This window comes from Dama dama, chromosome 5 (genome assembly GCF_033118175.1).
Source record: "Dama dama isolate Ldn47 chromosome 5, ASM3311817v1, whole genome shotgun sequence".
Lineage (NCBI taxonomy): Eukaryota > Metazoa > Chordata > Mammalia > Artiodactyla > Cervidae > Dama > Dama dama.
The window spans coordinates 28,396,076-28,418,387 of NC_083685.1; the positions used below are offsets into that span (position 1 = coordinate 28,396,076).

General features: G+C 39.0%; 1 protein-coding gene across 4 annotated transcripts in view; it reads right to left on the reverse strand.

The window, feature by feature from the left end:
- The window catches only part of ZNF84 (zinc finger protein 84), a 28,017-nt gene extending 6,406 nt beyond the window's left edge, over window positions 1-21,611 (reverse strand). The window contains exons 1-7 of one of the 4 annotated variants that reach the window (XM_061142226.1): window positions 21,424-21,611; window positions 19,609-19,721; window positions 17,487-17,703; window positions 16,134-16,326; window positions 8,223-8,411; window positions 2,443-2,569; window positions 1,090-1,185 (exon numbers count right to left, since the gene is read on the reverse strand). In XM_061142226.1, the coding sequence (XP_060998209.1) occupies window positions 1,090-1,185; window positions 2,443-2,569; window positions 8,223-8,276 (277 nt within the window). In that variant the 5' untranslated portion in view covers window positions 8,277-8,411; window positions 16,134-16,326; window positions 17,487-17,703; window positions 19,609-19,721; window positions 21,424-21,611. Of the gene's footprint in view, window positions 1-1,089; window positions 1,186-2,442; window positions 2,570-8,222; window positions 8,412-16,133; window positions 16,327-17,486; window positions 17,704-19,608 lie in introns of all 4 variants that reach the window. The other 3 variants (XM_061142227.1, XM_061142228.1, XM_061142229.1) reach the window with 3 other exon arrangements.
- Window positions 21,612-22,312: the final 701 nt, after the last annotated feature.

Consider the following 22,312-nt stretch of genomic DNA (forward strand, 5'->3'; position numbering starts at 1 on the left):
CCTTCAGCCACACTCAGAGGACACTGCAGCTCAGGTCAATTGCGGGGCCTAACCAGGGTGCCCACATCTCTCCACCAAGAGATGGAGATGGGCTGCAAGTGCCTTCTTGGGCCATATGCAGGTATGCCAGATACTCTGGAGCCCTAATGTTCCCTGGGGCAATACTCAGTCACTGAGAGACAGGAGGCAGAGGGTGGTACTAGCTTTCTGGTCCCTCAGAGGGTTCCCAGAAGCACACTGTTGATGCATTCCTCTCTCACGCCATCTCGCTTCCCCTTCTCCCACTAACACTGTGGAGATCACAGTCCCAATAAGTATCTCAGGGTCTGCTTTTGAGGGTCCTTGAATTAAGTCAGTGTCACACAACAGGTAACAAGGAGGAGGGCCCAGCTGATCAGAGCAGTGCTGGATGCTTGGTGGTGCCACATAACTCACAAAAGAAGATGAGAACTGGGATCTACACTAGCTAGCAATTTGGGAAGTTCAGACTAGACTTAGTTTTAAGTGAGAATAGAGAAGTCTTTCAAAAGATGTTTTCCAAAGGTAAAAAACTTAGTAAAAAAAAAATGGCAGAAAGAGGTAATTCTATATACTCCTTGTCTAAGCTACAGAAAAAGCACAACAGAACTTGACCAGCCAAGGGGAAAAGTGGACCAACAGTTTGGCAGGAATGATAATTCATTTTCTGACATAATAAGGCTGAACAGAGAGGGTTTCCCATCAGAGATAACCAAAGCGAGGAAAAATAAAGCCCTGATGGTCAAGCACAGGTGTCTTTGACCACGGACAGGAGGAGATTAACCACATCAGGGGACAGAATACCTAATAAGAAGTCAAAGTCCCAGATGTGAAAGACTGGGAGTAACATCATGGGCCAGACCAGCTGGAAACATTTCACTTCAAGCTACAAGCAAAGAAGCCACATGTAATGTGATTCACTTCAGTAGCTCATGTTAACTGCTCTGAATCACCATTAAAGCTTTGAGATTTTGAAAACAGCCCTCTAAGGCACATTTCAAGGATGCCAACCCCTACTCAGCTGAGACTGACTTCCACCTTCTCTCCTCTGCCTGGTCTTCAAACACTCACCTAGTGAGTCTGAACTTGGAATTTCTCCATCTCTTGTCCATGGCTCTTCTCCTTGCTCCAACTTAAGGATGACACCAGGTTTCATAACTTCATACCCTGTTCAGGGAAAATGACAAAGACCTTGGCCCCTACTGCATGGCCTTTGAGGCCTCTGAAGAATGAGCAAGGTTTAGAATGAGCTAACCCAGTGAAGCTACCCTCATGAATACCAACAAAGTAAACAATCCTCAGAGGAACAGTAACAGTCTCCCCAGTGGATAATAAGGTCTAAGAATCTTCGACTTCTATAACTCAAGTCCAAAACCATAAACCCTACAGAGGCTCTGTAGTTGGTCTGCCCTGGTTCAAATTCAGGCTCTTTCATTTCCGAGCTATCACGCCTTGGGAAAAATACTTAACTTTTTTCTTTGTCTCAATTTCCTCATGAGAAAAAAAAAAAAAAAAAGCAACACACCTGCCAGACAGGATTGCTCTTACGATTGAGTCAATATAAGAACAATATGTGAAATTCGGTAAATTATGTGCCTCAGGAGCTTTGTTGCTGTTCAGTCACTCAGTCGTGTCCAACTCTTTGCGACCCCATGGACTGCAGTATGCCAGGCTTCCCTGTCCTTTACCATCTCCTGGAGCTTTCTCAAGCTCATGTCTACTGAGTCAGTGATGCCATCCAACTATCTTCAATCTTTCCCAGCATCAGGGTCTTTTCTAATGAGTTGGTTCTTCACATTAGGTGGCCAAAGTATTGGAGCTTCAGTTTTAGCATCAGTCCTTCCAATGAATATTCAGGATAGATTTCCTTTAGGATTGACTAGTTTGATCCTCTTGCAGTCCAAGGGACTCTCAAGAGTCATTTACAACACCACAGTTCAAAAGCATCAATTCTTCAACACTCAGCCTTCTTTATGGTCCAACTCTCACTCACATCCATATATGACAACTAGAAAATCCATAGCTTTGACTATACAGACCTTTGTTGGCAAAGCCTCAGGAGCCTCACTACCACTATTACTATTAGCTTCAGAGGCAGCACAATGAAATTAAGACTTCATTATGGGGAGGTGAGGTTCAAATACTTTCCCTGGGACTTTCATAGTCCAAGAACTTTGATCTCTAAAATTTAGGTCCAAAAATCATTAAAATTTTGCAAGTCCCAGAGCTCTCAGAAACTAAAAAACAAGCATGGTACTAGACACAATACAAGGTCTTCTGGGCAGTTTTTCCATTTTTTGGCCATGCCACAAAGCTCTCAGGATCTTAGTTCCCTGACCAGGGATTGAACCCGGGCCCCCTGAAGTGGAAGCACAGAGTTCTACCTGCTGGACTGCCAGGGAAGTCCTGGGTAGCTTTTCTTACCTAGTGACACGAGACTGCTATAATTCTCCAACATGACATCCTTGTATAAGTCCTTCTGATAGGGGTCCAGTAGTTGCCATTCCTTCTGGGTGAAGTCCACAGATAAATCTTCAAATGAGAACGACCCCTGCAAGAGCACAATCCTAGTGAATCAGAAGCAGGAATCACTAGGTGATGTAGGAAACAAGTACCAGAGCTTGAACACATCATTCTTATCATGGTAAGTTACAGAATGTCTATTGGGTCCCAACTTTTGCACTCTATTTTGTGGGATAAAAGGCAATTATGCATTCTTTCATCCCCTCATTTACATGAGAACTGAAATACATGACTTTAAAATTTCCAAATCAGCAACAAAGTTTTCACTGAATGTCAAATTTGGCACCAGAAGAGGCACTGACAAAAGAAAAATAATAAAACAATATCCTCAAAAACTTCTTAGGTTGTAGACATATACAAATGTGTACGTTTATAAACAAAGCAAGCTGCTTTAAGAGTTGAGGCAGAAAGGCCAGTGAGGGCATGACATGGGTCAGAGAGGGAGCCCAGCACTCCATCTATGGTCATATCAGTCTCTATTGAAGAGGTGATATGTGAAATAAGTTTTAGGAAATTAGTAGTGGTTTCCATAGAAAAGGGGGTACAAAAGCATTCTGAGTGACAGCAGGTCCAAAATGGGGACCCAAACTGCTAGGGGTAACACAGTATAAACAGTTCAGTCGGATAAGGTCACAGGGTACATTGTAGTGACTGGACTGCAGGCCACAGTGGGAGCAAGGCAGATGTGGTTACCACACCTTCTCACTGCTGACAATTAGCCATTAGAGCTTTTACAGGATGGAAGTGATATAACCTAATTTAGATTGCAGAAAGATATCCAGACATTTTTAAAATTAATTTTAATTATTTATTTTTATTTTTGACTGCTCTAGATCTTTGTTGCTGTGTGTGGCCTTTCTCTAGCTACAGTGCACAGGCTGCTCAGCACGGTGGCTTCTCCTGTTGCAAAGCACAGGCTCTAGGGCACATGGGCTTTTGGTAGTTGTGGCATGCAGGCTCAGTAGTTGTGGCATACAGGCTCTAGAGCAAGGAGGCTTAAGTAGTTGTGGCTCACAGGCTCTGGAGTGTAGGCTCTGTAGTTGTGGTGCATGGGCTCAGTTGCCCCATGGCATGAGGAATCTTCCCAGACCAGGGATAGAACCCCTGTCTCCTACATTACCAGGCAGAATCTTAACCAATGGACCACTAGGGAAGTCACGGTATCTGGATTTTAGATCAAGATGGATTTCTGTCCCAAAGTCTCCTAAGATGACAAGAAAGCACAAACATATGCTTTTAAAAATTCAAAATGCCACCAGAAAATAAAAACCTGACCAGAATAGCACATCACACACTTTGAGAGTGATGAAAGGGAAAAACCTACAATCAAGAATACTCTGCCTACCAAGGAACTTGTTCAGATTTTACAGAAATCAAAAACTTTACAGACTAAAGAAACCTAAAAGAATTCAGCACCACCAAACCAGCTTTACAACAAATGACAAAGGAATGTCTCAAGGTGAAAAAGAAAATTAAGAAATGAGAAAGTCCACCAGTAAAGGCAAAAACACACAGTAAAGCTGGTAATCCACACACAAAGCTGGTAAGAAGGTTAAAAGACAAAGCTAGTAAAATCATTTATTAATAAGCAGTTAAGGGATCATAAAATAGGTATAAAGTATGATAACAGTAGGGAGGAGAACACAAATGCAGGCTTTTAAAAATGCATTTGAAATTATAAGATGAGCAACTTAAAGTAATCACTTACATATACACATTTCTATACAAAGATCTCATGGTAACCACAAATCAAAAAATCTGTAATAGATATACACACCAAAAAAGAAAAAGGGATACAAGCCTAACACTAAAGAAAGTCATCAAATCACAAGAGAAGAGAACAAAAGACAGGAAAAAGGAGACTTACAGAAACAAATCCAGAACTTCTCTGTTACAAGACAAAAGAGGACACTATATAATGATTAAGGGATCAATCCAAGAAGAAGCTATAATAATTGTAAATACATATGCACCTAACATAGCACCTCGATGTATAATGCAAACATTAACAGACATAAAGGGAGAAATTGACACAATAATGTGCTGTGCTGCTGTGCTCAGTCACTTCAGTCATACCCCACTCTTTGCAACCCTATGGACTGTAGCCCACCATGCTCCTGTGTTCACTGGATTCTTTAGACAAGAATACTGGAGTGGGTTGCCATTTCATTCTCTAGAGGATCTTCCTGACCCAGGGTTTCAACTTGCATCTCCTGTGTCTCCTGCATTGCAGGGGGATTCTTTACTGCTGAGCCACTGGTTTTATATATTACACACACACACACACACACACACACACACACACACACAGAAACACATAAATTAGGGGACTTTAACACCCCACTTACATCAATGGGCAGATCATGTAGACCAAAGAATCAGTAAGGAAACACTGGCCTTAAAGAACATATTAGACTAAATTGGTTAATATAAACATAGAGAACAATCCACTCAAAACCAGCAGAATACACAATCTTTTCAAGAGCATGTGGAACATTCTCCAGATCACTGCAAAACAAGCTTGCATAATTTTAAGAAAACTGAAATCATATCAAGCATCTTTTGCAACCACAACATGGTTGAGGTTAGAAATCAACTGCAAGAAAAAAAACAAACTGAAAAAAACACAAGCACATGGAGGCTGTAATATGCCAGTAATTCAATGTACCACTGAACAAATCAAGGAGGAAAAAAAAAATACCTAGAGACAAATGAAAATAAAAACATGATGACCCAAAACCTATGGGATGCAGCAAAAGAAGTTCTAAGAGAGTTTATAGTGATACAAGCTTACTTCAGAAAACAAGAAAAATCTCAAATAAACAAGCCAACCTTACATGTGAAGCAACTAAAGAAAGAAAAACAAAATCCAAAGTTAGCGTAAAGAAATCATACAGATCAGAACAGAAATACCTGAAATAGAGATAAGGAAAAAAAAAGGAAAAGATCAATAAAACTAAAAATTGGTTTTTTGAAAAGACAAAACTGACAAACCTTCAGCCAGACTCATCAGGAAGAAAAGGAAGAGGGCCCAAATCAATAAACTCAGAAATGAAGTTACAACCAACACTACAGAAATAGAAAGGCTCATAAGAGACCACAAGTAACTATATGCCAATAAAATGGTCAACTTGGAAGAAATGCAAGAAAAAGACATACAAAAAGGCAAAATGGTTGTCTGCAAAGGCCTTACAAATAACTGGGAAAAGAAGAGAAGCTAAAGGCAAAGGAGAAAAGGAAAGATATACCCATCTGAATGCAGAGTTCCTAAGAATAGCAAGGAGAGATAAGAAAGCCTACCTAAATGATCAGTGCAAAGAAATAGAAGAAAACAATGGAATGGGAAAGACTAGAGATATTTTCAAGAAAATTAGGGATACCAAGGGAAAATTTCATGCAAAGATGGGCTCAATAAAGGACAGAAATGGTATGGACCTAATAGAAGCAGAAGATATTAAGAAGTGGCAAAAATATACAGAAGAACCACACAAAAAACATCTTCCTGACCCAGATAACCATGATGGTGTAATCACTCACATAGAGCCAGACATCCTGGACTGCGAAGTCAAGTGGGCCTCAGGAAGCATCAGTACGAACAAAGCTAGTGGAGGTGATGGAATTCTAGTGGAGCTATTTCAAATTCTAAAAGACGATGCTGTGAAAGTGCTGCACTCAATATGCCAGCAAATTTGGAAAACTCAGCAGTGGCCACAGGACTGGAAAAGGTCAGCTTTCATTCCAATCCCAAAGAAAGGCAATGTCAAAGAATGCTCAAACTACTGCACAATTGCACTCATCTCACACGCTGGCAAAGTAATGCTAAAAATTCTCCAAGACGAGCTTCAACAGTACGTGAACTGTGAACTTCCAGATGTTCAAGCTGGATTTAGAAAAGGCAGAGGAACCAAAGATCAAATTGCCAACATCCATTGGATCATCGAAAAAGCAAGAGAGTTCCAGAAAAAAATCTACTTTTGTTTTATCGACTACGCCAAAGCCTTTGACTGTGTAGATCACAACAAATTGTGGAAAATTCTTCAAGAGAAGGGAATACGAGATCACCTTATCTGCCTCCTGAGAAATCTGTATGCAGGTCAAGAAGCAACAGTTAGAACCAGACACGGAACAATAGACTGGCTCCAAATCGGGAAAGGAGTATGTCAAGGCTGTATACTGTCACCCTGCTTGTTTAACTTATATGCAGAGTACATCATGTGAAATGCTGCACTGAATGAAGCACAAGCTGGAATCAAGATTGTTGGGAGAAACATCAATAACCTCAGATACGCAGATGATACCACCCTTATGGCAGAAAGTGAAGAGGAACTAAAGAACCTCTTGATGAAAGTGAATGAGGAGAGTGAAAGGTTGGCTTAAAACTCAACATTCAGAAAACTAACATCATGGCATCTGGTCCCATCACTTCATAGGAAATAGATGGGGAAACAATGGAAACAGTGATAGACTTTATTTTGGGGGGCTCCAAAATCACTGCAGATGGTGACTGCAGCCATGAAATTAAAAGATGCTTGCTCCTTGAAAAGCATCTTTTCAAGATAAGCTATGACTAACCTAGACAGCATATTAAAAAGCAGAGACATTACTTTGCCAACAAAGGTCCATTTAGTCAAAGCTATGGCTTTTCCTGTAGTCATCTATGGATGTGAGAGTTGAACTATAAAGAAAGCTGAGCGCTGAAGATTGATGCTTTTTTACTGTGGTGTTGGAGAAGACTCTTGAGAGTCCCTTGGACTGTAAGGAGATCCAACCAGTCCATCCTAAAGGAAATCAGTCCTGAATATTCATTGGAAGGACTGATGCTGAAGCTGAAAGTTCTAATAGTTTGGCCACTTGATGCAAAGGGCTGACACTGGAAAAGATCTTGATGCTGGAAAGATTGAAGGCAGGAGGAAAAGGGGACAACAGAGGATGTGATGGTTAGATGGCATTACCAACTTGATGGACTTGAGTTTGAGCAAGTTGCAGGAATTGGTAATGGACAGGGAAACCTGGCATGTTGTAGTCCATGAGGTTGCAAAGAGTCGGACACGACCAAGCGACTGAACTGAACTGGAAGAAATGGGCAAATTCTTAGAAAAGTATAATCTCTTAAGACTGAACCAGAAAGAAATAGAAAATATGAACAGATCAATTACCAGTAATGAAATTGAATTAGTAATTTAAAAACTATCAACAATAAATGTCCAGGACTAGATGACTTCACAGGCGAATTCTACCAAACATTTAAAGAGTTAATACCTATCCAAACTGAAACTACCTGAAACTATTCCAAAACTTGCAGAGGAACACTTCCAATCTCATTCTTTCAGGCCATCATCACCCTGAAACCTAAACCAGACAAAGGTATCACACACAAATAAAGAGAATTACAGGCTGATATCACTGATAAACATAGATGCAAAAATCCTCAACAAAAGACTAGCAATGTGAATCCAACAATATAGCAAAAGGATGGATCATACACCCTGATCAAAATGAGTTTATCCCAGGGAGAGAAGGATTTTTCAGTATCTGCAAATCAATCAACATGATATACCACATTAACAAACAATAGAATTAAAACCATATAATCATCTGAATAGATGCAAAAAAGGCTTTTGACAAAATTTAACACCCATTTATGATAAAAACTCCACAAAGTAAGCATAGGAGGAACATACCTCAACATAATAAAGGCCATATATGACAAACCCACAGCTACCATCACATTCCATGGTGAAAAGCTGAAAGTATTCCTTCTAAGATCAGGAACAAGACAAAGATGCCCACTCTTGCCACTTTTATTCAACAGTTTTGGAAGTCCTAGCCATGGCAATCAGAGAAGAAAAAGAAATAAAAGGAGTCCAAATCTGAAAAGAAGAAGTAAAACTGTCAGTTTGCAGAAGATATGATACTATACATTGTTGTTCAGTTGCTCAGTCATATCTGACTCTTTTGCAACCCCATGGACTACAGCCTGCTAGGCTCCTCTTTCTGGGATTTCTGTCTGGGCAATCTTGCATGGGATTTCCCAGGCAAGAATACTGGAGTGGGTTGCCATTTCCTTCTCCAGGGTATCTTCCCAACCCAGGGATTGAAACCTTATCAACTACCAAGTCTCCTGCAGTGCAGGCAGATTCTTCATTGCTGAGCCACTGGGAAAGTCCCTGAAACTATACACAGAAAGTCCTAAAGATGCCACCAGAAAACTACTAGAACTCATCAATAAATTTGGTAAAGTTTCAGGATACAAAAGAAATACACCAAAATTCATTGCATTTCTATACACTAATAGTGAAATATCAGAAAGAGAAATTAAGGAAACAACCCCATTTACTACTGCATCAAAAAGAATAAAATACCTAGAAATAAACTTATCTAAGGAGGCAAAAAGGAGGCAAAAGACCTGTGCTCTGAAAACTACAAGATGCTGATGAAAGAAATTAAAGGTGATACAAACAAATGGAAAGATACACTATGTTCTCACATTGGAAGAATCAATACTGTTAAAATGACCATAATACCCAAGACAATCTACAGATTCAGTGCAACACCTATGAAATTAGGGCATTTTTCACAAAACTATTAATAGAACAAATAGTATTAAAATATGTATAGAAACATAAAAGACCCCAAATAAGCAGGAAAGAATCTTTAATAGAGCTGGATGAATCACACCCCCTGACCAGACTATACTACAAGGTACAGTAATCAAAACATTGTGGTACTGGCACAAAAGCAGACATATACATCAATGGAACTAGATAGAAAGCCCAGAATCATACCCACACACTAGGGTCAATTAATCTACAACACAGTAGGGAAAAACATACAACAAAGAAAAGATAATCTTGTCACTATGCAGTGCTAAGAAAACTGGGCAGTTACACGTAAATGAATGAAAGTAGAACCTTCTCTAACACCACATACAAAAATACACTCAAAATGGATTAAAGACCTAAATGTGAGACTGGATGCTATAAAACTCCATGAGGAAAACACAGGGAGAACACTTTTTGATATAAATCTCAAAAACAATTTTTTGGATCTGTCTTCTAGAGTAATGGAAATAAAGCAAAAATAAACAAATTGGACTTAATTAAAACATAAAAAGTTTTTGCACAGCAAAGGAAACCAGAAACAACATTTAAAGACAACCTACAGGATGGAAGAAAATATTTGCAAGTGATGTGACTGACAAGGTCTTAATTTCCAAAATATACAATAGCTCATAAAGCTCAATATCAAAAAAACCACAACAATCCAATCAAAAAATGGGGCAGAAGACATTAATAGACATTTTTCCAAAGAAGACATATAGATGGTCCAAAAGTACATGAAAAGATATGTACCATCACTAATTATTAAAAAAGTACAAATCAAAACTACAATAAGCTATCACCTCACAGCAGATAGAATGGCCATCATCAAAAAGTCTACAAATAATAAATGCTGGAGAGGGCATGGAGCAAACGGAACCCTCCTACACTGTTGGTTGGAATGTAAATTTGTGTAACCACTATGGAAAACAGTATGGAGGCTCCTTGAGAAACTAAAAACAGAGTTACCACAGACTTGGCAATCCGACTCCTGGGCATATATCCAGAAAAGATGAAAACTCTTATTTGCAAAGATACAGGCACCTCTTAAGTTCACAGCAGCACTGTTTACAATAGCCAAGACAAGGACGTGATCTCAATATCCATGGAAAAATGAATGGATAAAGATGTGGTACATATATACACAGTCACAAAAAAAAAATGAAATCATGCCATTTGGAGCAACATGGATGGACCTAGAGATTATCATGCTGAGAAGTAAGTCAGACAGAGAATGACAAATATTATGTTATCACTTATATGTGGAATCTAAAAAAGTAATACAAATGAACTTATTTATAAAACAGAAACAAAGTCACAAATATAGAAATCAAACTTATGGCTACCAAAAGGGAAAGGAGGGAAATGTGAAGGGATAAATTAGAAGTTTGGGATTAATACATACACGCTATTATATATAAAACCCCATTGATAACCAACAAGGACCTGCATAGAGAACTATATTCAATATCTATAATAACCTATAATGAAAAAGAATCTGAAAAAGAATATATATATATGCATATATATATAAATGCTATAACCTGAAAGTAACACAACACTGTAAATCACCTATACTTTGATTAATAAAATACTTATAAGAGATTGTTCATATTAGTATTACTTATAAAAACTATATTTATATAACAAATATACCAAAAAGTATAAATATTCCAAGTGTCCGTTAAGTGGTGAATGGATATATAAAAAGTGATATATCCAATACAATGGAATACTAATCAACAATAAGAATGTATTTCTGACATATACTAAAACATAGATGGACCTCAGAAATACTATCCTAATTGAGAGAAGCTAGAAACAAAAGATTATACATTTATAAAAATCCATTTATATATTTCCAAAAGGAAAACCTATATAGACAGCAAGCAAATTAGTGATTGCTTCAGGCTGGGGGTGGGTGGAGGAACTGACTGTAAATGTCACAAAAATCCTCTTGGGATGACAGAACCCTTCTAAAACTGGATTGTGATGATGGTTATATAACATAAAGTTACTAAAAAAATTACTGAATTATACACTTGTCAGTGATGTCAGTGGATCCTACTGATATCATAGTTCAATAAAGGTGTTAAAAAGATAACAATATTAATCAATTTATGCCAACATATATGACAACTTAGATGAAATAGATATACTTCTTGAAAAACAATGTACTTAAAAGTGACAGAAGAAAGAAGGTCTGAATTAGTCCTTTAACTATTACAGGAATTAACACTCACAATTTAAAACCTTTCTTCAAAAAAACCTCAAGTTTTAGATGGCTTCAGAGGAGAATTCTTCCCAACATTCAAGGAATAAATAAGATATCATATAAATTCTTTCAGAGAATAAAGAATGCAAACTTCTCAACTCATTTTATAAGACCAGCAGACCTCTAATCCCAAATCAGACAAGAACACAGCAAAAGAACAATACAAGCTCTTAGAGAATCAAAATTCCTAACAAAGTGTTAGCAAATTGAATCTAGCCATGCAGAAAAGGGGCTTCCCTGGTGGCTCAGACGGTAAAAAATCTGCCTGCAACACAAGAGACCAGGGTTTGATCCTTGGGTTGGGAAGACCTCCTGGAGAAGGGAATGGCTATCCACTCCAGTATTCTTGCCTGGAGAATCCCATGGACAGAGGAGCCTGGAGGGCTACCGTCCATGGGGTTGCAAAGAGTTGGACACGACTAAGCAACTAACACACACATATGCATAAAAAGTATAATGTGGCCTGACCAAATGAAGTTTCTTTCAGTTATGTTAGATATTGATTCTGAAATCACTATTATATTAACAGAATAAAGGAGAAAAGCCATTATCATTTCAAGATGCAGAAAAGGCATATTGTGAAAATCAGTTCATTGTAAAATACTATCAACAAACTAGAAATAGGAGGAAATTTAATCTGATAATCATAATCTATAAAATATGTAAAGCTAGCATCATACTTATTGGTATAACACTGAGTGCTTGGTCTCTGAGGACTAGAACAGCACTGTCCAACAGAATTTCTTGTGACGACTGAAATGCTCATATCTATACCATCCAATATAGTCACTGGCAGCCACCAGTGTCTACTGAATACATCAAAGGTGACTAGAAACTGACTTTTCTATTTTACTTAATTTTAATTAAACAGTATGTGAAGCTAATGGCTATAGGTTATATAACTGGGTTTTGTTCCAGTTTTTTTGGGATGGCAGGTCTCTGTGCTATTAGCGGTGGGTCCCTCCGGAATTTATGGAACAAGGTAACTCACAGTGGGCTACTGGAGTCTCCAGGTGGACACTGGCCATGCTAGAAGGACCAACCATTGGATTGGAGAGTTGGGGCTTTCAGAGAGATGCTATCAGTCCAACCTCCACGGAGCAGACAGGGCTGGAGGCTGAGTTCCATCAAATGGCCAGGGATTTAATCAATTATACCTACACAGTGAATACCCAATAAAAACTCTGGATATTTCTGCCTCAGGTTAGCTTTCTGGCTGGTAAGCAGACATAGGCCAGGAGGATGATGTATCCTGATTCCACGAGGAGAAGGCACAGCAGCTCTGTTTGGGACCCTGCCAGACATCACTCTGTCTCTTCATTTGGCTGGTCCTAATTTGTGTCCTTTGTAATAAAACTAGTTTTAGGTATAGCACTTTCCTAAGTTTTGTGAACTGTTCCATCGAACCTGAGGGGGTCATAGGAACACCCCAAATCTGCAGCCAGTTGGACAGAAGTGTTGTGTGTGGCCTGAGGACTCTCAAACTTACAGCTATCGACTAACGTGAAGGCACTCTTGTTGGGGATGGTGCTCTCACCCTGCAGAGTCTATGCTAACTCCAGGGGGCTGGTGTCAGAGGTGAGCACCTGTGATTTGCCATGGAGTGACAGTGCAGGCCTGGGTGTTCCTAATGAGACAAGGGTGTTCCTAATGCCACCTCTAGTCCACAAAGTACTGCAGGAGGTCAGAACAATACAATGCGAGGAACAAGTATAAATATTGAAAACAACATGTAAAACTGTCATAGATGGCATGATTGCATAAAGAAAATCCAAAGACCCTACAACAATTAGAATTAGTTAACTGTGGACATTCTTCTTTGACATCACATCAAAACTAATCAACTGGTCTCACAAAAATGAGCTGCAATGTAGAATCTTCATTCATATAAATGAACTTCTCACACGGTCACATTAAAATCTATTGTTTTATCTTGCTTCTTAATTGGATCATTTACTCATTAATGATTTTACAAATCATGCATTGGCCATGTGGAAAACTGGTTCCCTGAGTTTAAATCTCACACACAAAAAATGGCTTTACCAGTTAATTTTGTAAACATTTAATGCTGAAATAATTCCAATTTTACTAAACTCTCATATAATGTGGAAGCAACTTTTGATAAATTTTTTGACACTCACATGATCTTGATAACAAAATTCAATAGGGATACTGAAAGAAGGGAAAAGCAAAGGCCAAGATACACATGAATACTGATGTGAAAATCCTAAATAACATCACCAAGCTACTGTACTGAACAAAATATAAAGAAGAAAATATATTAAGAATAAGCTGGGGTTTATCGCAAAAATTCAAGGTTGATTTAATACTTTAAAAAATCATTGATATTTATTATATTAATAATTAAGAAAAAACATATTATCACCTCAGTAGATACAGATAAAACATATCTGTAAGTGGAAGAATGTACATCACAAGAACTACAGATAACAGAAAAATCTAACAGCTTTTAAAAAGCACATTTATGTTTTTCAAAAAGAAGGACTAGATTTCATAAGGGAGACTATAAAAGTATGAAAAAGAACAAACAGATGAAACAACACACCAAAAATTGAAAAATAATCAGCATTTATTTGTTATAGAATGTCTTAGCAAACTAGGAAGTCAGTTGAATTTCTTTTTAGTAAAAAAAGTATTGCTGATATTTTTATAAACATGGAAACCTAACCAAATCTAAAGAAAAATTATTAGTAAATGGGCTTATGAAGTTCCTGAATACCAAGCCAATATGCAAAAATTGAGTATATGTCCATGTTTTGGCCACACTTTTAAAATTATAACGAAATTTTATGATAACTAAATTTTAAACTACTAATTATAGGTCTAGGGCAGAAGATGTACAAACTGAGCTTTGATGTATTTTGTGGTACTAGAGAGCAGTGTTCTAGTTAGTAAATAAAGAAAAATGTTACAAGGAGGGTGTTATCATTTTGCAGCTCCTAATGAAATGATCCATATAAGTAGTGATCATTTAAAGCCATAGCAAGACAAAGAGAGACCTGTGGGCATCGTGTACAACAACTTCCGAAGCATTCTTGCCAAGAAGTCACACTTGAACCTGATCAAACCTCAGTGTGGAACTTTCTGTGATGATGGAAACATTCTTTACCTGTGCTACCCAGTTTGTGGCTGTCCAATCTGTGGCTACTAAGCACTTGAGAGGGGACAACCGTGACAAAGGGATTTAACTGAATTAACTTAAGTTCAGTCGTATGTGGCTGGTGGCTTCAGTACTGGACAGCACATCTCGAATCTACCAATTTACAGGAAACACAGGTGACAACACACCAGTAACACCATGGGGATTCATTACCCACCACATCACTTATTCAGAGCCTTCAGGTAGTGAGAAACTACAGATCAATGGCCTGGCCTCTTCAACAAATGGTTTGGATAGAAAAAAATACGCTGTACCAAGATTAAGAGACAGATCAGCTGCACTGTATGAACTTTACTTAAGAGTCTAATGCAAACAAATGACAGTTTATGAATTTATGAGACTAATGGAAACTTGATAATGGCTGGATTTGATGATATTAAGAAGCTGCCTTCAGGGACTTCCCTGATGGTTCAGTGGTTAAGAATCTGCCTTGCAATGCAGGGGACACAGGTTTGAGTCCTGGTTTGGGAATTAAGACCCTAAATGCTGTGGAGTAACTAAGCCCATATATCGCAACTACTGAGTCCATGTGCTACAACCAGAGACCTCTGTTGTAATGAAAGATCCTGAAAGATGCAGGAAGACCCTGCATGCCACAACTAAAACCTGACACAGCCAAATAAATAAACTTTTTTTTTAAAGCTTTGAAAAAAATAAACTGAGGAAATGTAATGTATATTTCTTAAAAAAGAAGCTGCCTTCATTGAAGAGAAGGTTGCAAATGCAATAAATCTCAGAAACAAGTGAAAGTGAAAGAAGCAAAACACAAATAAGCATGCACAACAGCAGACAAACTAACTGCAGTGTTTGCGTATAAACACTTAGGAGTAAAACTAAACAGACAAGCAAGGAAATGGTTACAGAAGCTAGAGTCCTGGTTTCCTCTGTCAGGGAGAAGCTGTGATTGGGAGGGGATGTTCAGTTTCTTGAAATGAAACGGTGGTTTCATGGGTATTCATTTGATAACACATTAAGCTGCATTTTATGAACTTTTCTCCATGTGAATTCTGCTTCACAACTAAAGAGGTAAATAAATAAATAATTATGGTGATTAAGTTCAGCTTTGGCATACTACCCTTGGGTCACATTCTGTGGAAAACCATGAAAAATGGCTACAATAGTTTTGTATTTATTACAATGTTTCTCCTGAGGACATTATCACTATATCATTTACTTAAAGGCTTCCCAAGGAATGACCAGTAAATACTTACTTTCCATGAAGAACTTTGCTTTTTCCTTTGGATAATACAATTCATATAAATATATTTATTACACTTGTTGAAAATTTGAGAACCAAGTTTATAGCTCATTCAATAATTATGTAGGACAGTAAGGCTTATAAAAATTGAAACTTTAAGAACTTCTCAAGGCCCTATAGTTATTGCATCACTGCTTTGACTTTGTCCCAGTTTGGATCTTCCATTCTGAGGATATCTTCCCCTGACTTCTTAACAATGTAATCTTTCCTTTTTCACTCAAGTCTTACATACCTCTTATAATCCCTTGGAAAAATAATGAGGAATAAACACAAACTCACCTGTAACATGGTCATTTCTGCAGCCTGTGTGAGATGATCAGCAAGTCTGAGGTTTGTTCAGTTCTGTGGCCTCTGCTTTTATCCTGAAGCTCGGGAGTGAAGTGTTCAACACCAGGAATGAATTTCTCTGCTGGGAATGCCTTTCTTGTCTCACAGGAGCAGGCTCATTTCTGGGGAACCAGGATCTGTGAACCTGGGGACCAATGCACTTCAATTGGTATATTCATAGTGCACCTAAAATCCCCTCCTTTCTTGCTAGGAAATAGGAGTTCATAATCATTTAAGGCCAGAGTGTGTTTTCTGACACAGGACTACCAGGGACAGAAATAGAATGTGATGTGAAAGAACGGCAGAAGTCTACGTCTCTGTACACAGATAAAGATTACTCAGCAGAAGCAATCCTGAGATCCAGTTAGCGTCCACTGAGGACACTGAGGAACAGGTGCTGGGAAGGACAAGGCAGCTCTGTGTGTGACAGACTTTTGGAAAGCTTATGTGATTTGTATTAAAACAGATCTAAGTTTTAATCAACTTTTTCCTTTTCCTGGCTTTGTGACTTTGGGTAAGAACAAATAGGAAACTAAGGTTTAAAATCTATAGCCTTCCTAATTTATGTCTGCCAATCATATCCATTTCTACACGAAGTATGTTAAATTCTCCCAATATTACAGATTGGCCAGTTTTCCCTTGTACTTCTGTTGATGTTTGGATTATATGCTTAAAGTTATGTTGTTTGATGCATAGACATTATATATTTCTGGAGAATTACTCTTTAGTCACTATGTAATGCCACGGGGATTCTGAGGAACAAATGAGATATTAAAAGGAAAGTGACTAGTTCCTGGTAATAACAATAGCTCTCACATCTGAGTGCTTTCAATATATAAGACAAAATACTAAGCACTTTATAACAACCCTCACAGACAACCCAAAAGGCATTTGACAAAAAAGCATTTCACATCTCCATTTTATAGAACGAAAAATGGAACTAGAATGTGCCAATGACTGCACAACTATTAAGTACCAGAAATGAATGCTATTTCTCTTTTTTTGCTACGTTCAGGGTTGCTGTCGTTTAGTTGCTTAGTCGTGTCTGACTCTTTCAAACCCCATGGACTATAGCCTACCAGGCTCCTCTATCCATTGGATTTCCCAGGTGAGAGTACTAGAGTAGGTTGCCATTTCCTTCTCCAGGGATCTTCCTGACCCAGGGGCCAAACCTGCATCTCCTCAATTGGCAGGTGGATTCTTTTATGACTGAGCCACCTGGGAAGCCCTACATTCAAGATATTTACTTCCAAAATCATAAAGTTATTTGTTTGTATTCATGTACACATATGTTCACACACTCACCATACATCCTGGAATTAGCTCTTATCTCCACGCACACATTCCGTCACCTTAGTTCCACAGAGACACAGCTTGCTCATCCCTATGACACACTAAAGCAGCACTTCAGACACCAAACTCTTCCCTTTCATGTCTTCCTGTGATTCAGCCCTTGGTATCAACTCAGAAATACATATTGAGGTTCTTTCCAGTTACACAAGAAATGATTCCTTTATATACCCTAAATTGTGAAAATATATTCATTTTAGAACTGGAACTGGCACGTATAAGAACTAAACAAAGAGACATAATTATTATTACAAAAGTAAAATATGATGACAAAACTTAGAAATGTACATAAACTAAATAAGAAAAAATTCTTACTTGTGACCAAACATAACCACTCTTAAGAGGTAGTATACGTGTAAATCTATGGCTGATTCATATCAATGTATGACAAAACCCACTGAAATGTTGTGAAGTAATTAGCCTCCAACTAACAAAAAAAAAAAAAAAAGAGGTAGTATAAACAATCTGGATATTTTTAACAAAAATATAAGGTCACATTTAAAAACTGTTTTTGCTTTCTTCCCACTATGCAAACCATCTTTCCAGATCAACAGATATAGTACTGTAATATCAACAGCCTTCTTATTTAAACAAATAAAAAGGTAGGATAAAAAAATCTATGCATATCAGAAAAAAATACATAAAACATAGAAATATACTTGACAAGAAATGTGTACGGCTCATAGGCTAAAGCAAACTAAAACCACCAATGGGGACTATAAAAATAGACTTCCTCACACACAAATTGGTCTTTCTAGGACAGAAAGACTTCATAATTCAGCCCTGAATTATTTATATTTTTTGTCAATTCCAGTCACAATTTCAAAAAAATTTTTTTTAACAAGCAATTCTAAAGTTCATCTGGAAGAAAAAAAGGTACAGGAACAGCTTTGGACACTTTGGGAAACACAAGATAATGAGTGTACATAGGTCCATGTAATATTAATATATATTGTACAATTATATTAAAAAAAAGTATTTCATACTGTCTCCAGAAAAGATTTACAGCTAAATAAAGCATAACGACCCAAATATGTAAATCTCTCATGCAATAAATGTGGCACTTCACATCCAAAGTAAAACCTGATCACTTAATGCATAGGAGAAGTGATTAACACTTGGAAGAAAATAAAGCCAGATATCTATCTCATATATTACAACAAACTACAGTTGACCCTTGAACAATTTGAGGGTTAGGGACACTAGTCCACCTCACCACCCATGGACTTGAAAATCCTCACATAATTAATTTTATAGTCAACCCTCTATATCCAAGGTTCATATCTGCAGATTTAACCAACTTCTGATCATACAGTACTGTGGTATTTATTGAAAAAAATCTGCATATAAGTGGACCCATGCAGTTCACACCCCTATTATTCAAGGGTCAACTGTACTTTCAGATGGATCAGAACTTAAAATAATGAAAACCATGATAGTGCCTAAAGAAAACACAAATGAGTATTTGTGTAATTCTGGGGAAAATGTCCCTACACATGCTACAAAGGCAAAAGTCAAAAAATTTTACTTAAAAGCCAATAAATTTAATGATTAAAAAATGTAATAACCTCTGTGTGGTTCAAGAAAAGTCAATCATAATACAAATATACACACATACCCCAGACAAGGAAGATACACCTCTAGTAAATAAATAGGTCATTTCCTGTGTTACGCTTTCACTTTATTTCATGAAATAAAAATTAAGCAGACAGCCAAATTCACAATGTGATCTTGAAATTTCCTTTGTCAGAAACTACTTGGCAAAGTTTAGTTGGGTTTCAGTGAAAATTTATCAAGAGTAGAGAGAAATGTTGAAATGAGGCATAAGAATCAGGTGGAAAAAGTGTGATAAGCCATCAGTGTGGTAGTTTTTAAAAACTTCTGATATTAATTGCTCAGCACAATAGATTCGACCTTATTTTCATTTAATTTAAACAAATGCTTTTGCCGGTTGGCTCTTGAGAGAGCTTTCCCTGAGTGCTCTTCCACTAGACTTCCATGTGTTCCTTCAGCAGATGGAAGCCTACCCCTCCGCTATACAGTTTGACCGCTTTTAACTTCATGGGTTTGACTTTACCTCAGCAGCTTCCTGCAGAGCACCGCAGTTCTCCCCATGACATGCTCATGTTCACCTGCAGGAGGAAGGGGCACCGTCATCATCATCCCATAGTTCCCACTCAGCATCAAGTCCTGTGGAATTACAAGGGAAAAAGAACAACGAAAAGTGACATTTACTCACACCTAACATGTGCCAGGCTTCCCTGGTGGCTCAGTGGTGAAGAACTTGCACGCCAATGCAGGAGACACAGGTGGGATCCCTGGGTTGGGAAGATCCCCTAGAGAAGGAAATGGCAACCCACTCCAGTAATCTAGCCTAGGAAATCTTGAGGACAGAGAAGCCTTGCTGACCTGCAGTCTATATGGTCCCAAAACAGTCGGATACAATGTAGCAACTAAACAACAACTATGTGCCAGATGTTCTATACACCATGCTGTCTTTTCTGATGCATTCAGCATTCATTAAGGAAGTCAGTCAGTCAGCCAGTTCAGTCACTCAGTCCTGTCCGACTCTTTGTGACCCCATGAATCGCAGCAGGCCAGGCCTCCCTGTCCATCACCAACTCCTGGAGTCTACTCAAATTCTAATACTGCACAAAAATTCATGTGCCCCAAATAGATGATATATGCACAAATGGTAGATTGGGGCCACTGGTTCCATGCAGTCTACCCCAGGGCCTGTGACCAAGACCCACAACAGCAGTAGAAAGAGGGATGGGCAAATGTCTTGGGAGTCCCTGTTTATATTCCCAGTACACGCATGATACAGTCCCCTGTCCAGAGATGATGGCAACAGGGCAGACTAAGGAGAAAAAGAAGAGAAAGAAAAGATCTCAGAGGCAAGTTGAAAGAACTCCCACAGAAAGGTCCAACTCCCCACTTGGGACAAAATATTTCAACTTAACATATCTGTGATAGATTGTAAGGGCTTTAAGCAGGATATGCAGCATATTCCCAATTTTGTTGTTTTTTTATTCTTAAAGGGAACAAATAAGGTTATTAACAATATACACACATTTATTGATTAAAGGATGTACAAAACGTTAGCAGTGACTATTTCCTGCTGATGGGATCATGAATGATTTTCATTTGAATCTGTTTATCAGTACACTCTAAACTGACGACAGTGAACATATTTTAAAATCCTTAACCCAAGAAAACAGGCAAGCAAAGCAGTTTCAGTCCAGCACCATGTGGTTGAAACAGTAAGGAATCAATAAAATAATGTGTTTTAACGATTGCAAAAAGCTTCCACGCTAGAGAAGAAAAGGTAATTTCTTGCCACTCCCTCGTTTTCAGATGAAAAGCCTGAGACCCAGAAATTGTGAGTTGACTGTTTCAAGTGGCAGTTGTGGGTCAAAGTCAGAGACAAGGCTTGAGGCCAACGCTGTCCTCACCGCATTAGCAACTGTCAAAGTTGTCTGGGTTTTTTGTTAGTAGAGACGCCCCGTTAAAAATCCTACTGATAAAAGCAGAGGCAAGCTGGGTGGAGCCTGGACGGAGGCGAACAATCGGGTCGCCCCGCGTACATTCCCAGGGCGCCCCCACGACTGGCCGTGTGTCCCGAAGGTCGCGGGCGGCCGGGCACGCGCGTGGGAGACACCACCTGTACGAGCCGGTCTGGACGGAAACGTCAAGGCGCTCTGAGCACTGGCCGCGGCGGAGGAAGGGCCTCCCCCCACCGCTGGAGCCCACCGGTGCCCACCGCAACCCAGCCGCTGAGTCCCAGGCCGAAGGGCGGACGCCACCTGCAGCCCTGGCACGACCCCCAGCCCGGCCCCCGCGAACCCTCTCATTCCCCGCCGCCCGCCCCACAGGGATCCAGCCCCGGAACCTGCAAAAAACGCCTCGGACCACGGACGCGCCGAACGGGGACCGGGACCCAAGTGACCGCCCCGCCCCCGGGCTTTGCGCGACCCGGGCGGATCCGCGAGATCCCGACGGCCTGGAGCCTAGCCGGGGAACAGCGCGCGCACGAGCACGCGGACACTCGCACAGTGGCCTCTCGCGTAGTGGCGAAGGACAAAGAGAGGGGCCAAGCCGGCTGCAGAGGTTGCGCGTGCGCACGGGAAAAGCCCTGCCGAACTACACTTCCCAGGAGGCCCTGGGACACGCAGCGTCAGGCGTCGTTGGAACGCGGGTCGGTCTTGGAGAAAAGAGAAAAATAATTTTAACGCATTTATGGAAAACGGATCGTAAAGCACAAAAAAAGCGCAGTTAATCTATAACTCAAGTGCAATGGGGTAGGTTATAATTAAGTCACTATATATATATTTTTAAAGAGAGTGACAGGTAGGATGAAAAAAGAAAATGCAGAGCCACAGACACAAGAGATTGAGTGAGAATTCCCTCTGTATTAATAAATTCTAAATTCTTTGTGGTTCTCAAGGAGTAGATGTGTCAGATTTGATCCGAGAAACGAGAAAACGTGGACGTGAATAAAAATGAAGACAATATCAGGGAATCTGTGCCAAAAAGTATCCATCATTAGGTTTCCAGTGATCAGAGAACTCTTATATTTAAATTGTTTCAGAGGAATTAGAAGAAGGAGAAGTTTCTATTTACTTAATAGCATAAAGGTACCAAAATGGACAAATTATGATTTAAAAGGAAGCACAGACAGAACTTGATTATTGCTGCCCATGCAAAAATACTGAGAAGTTATCAATAGATAATTTTTTGTAGGATATTTTGTTAATATTTTGTAGAAATAGAAATATTTT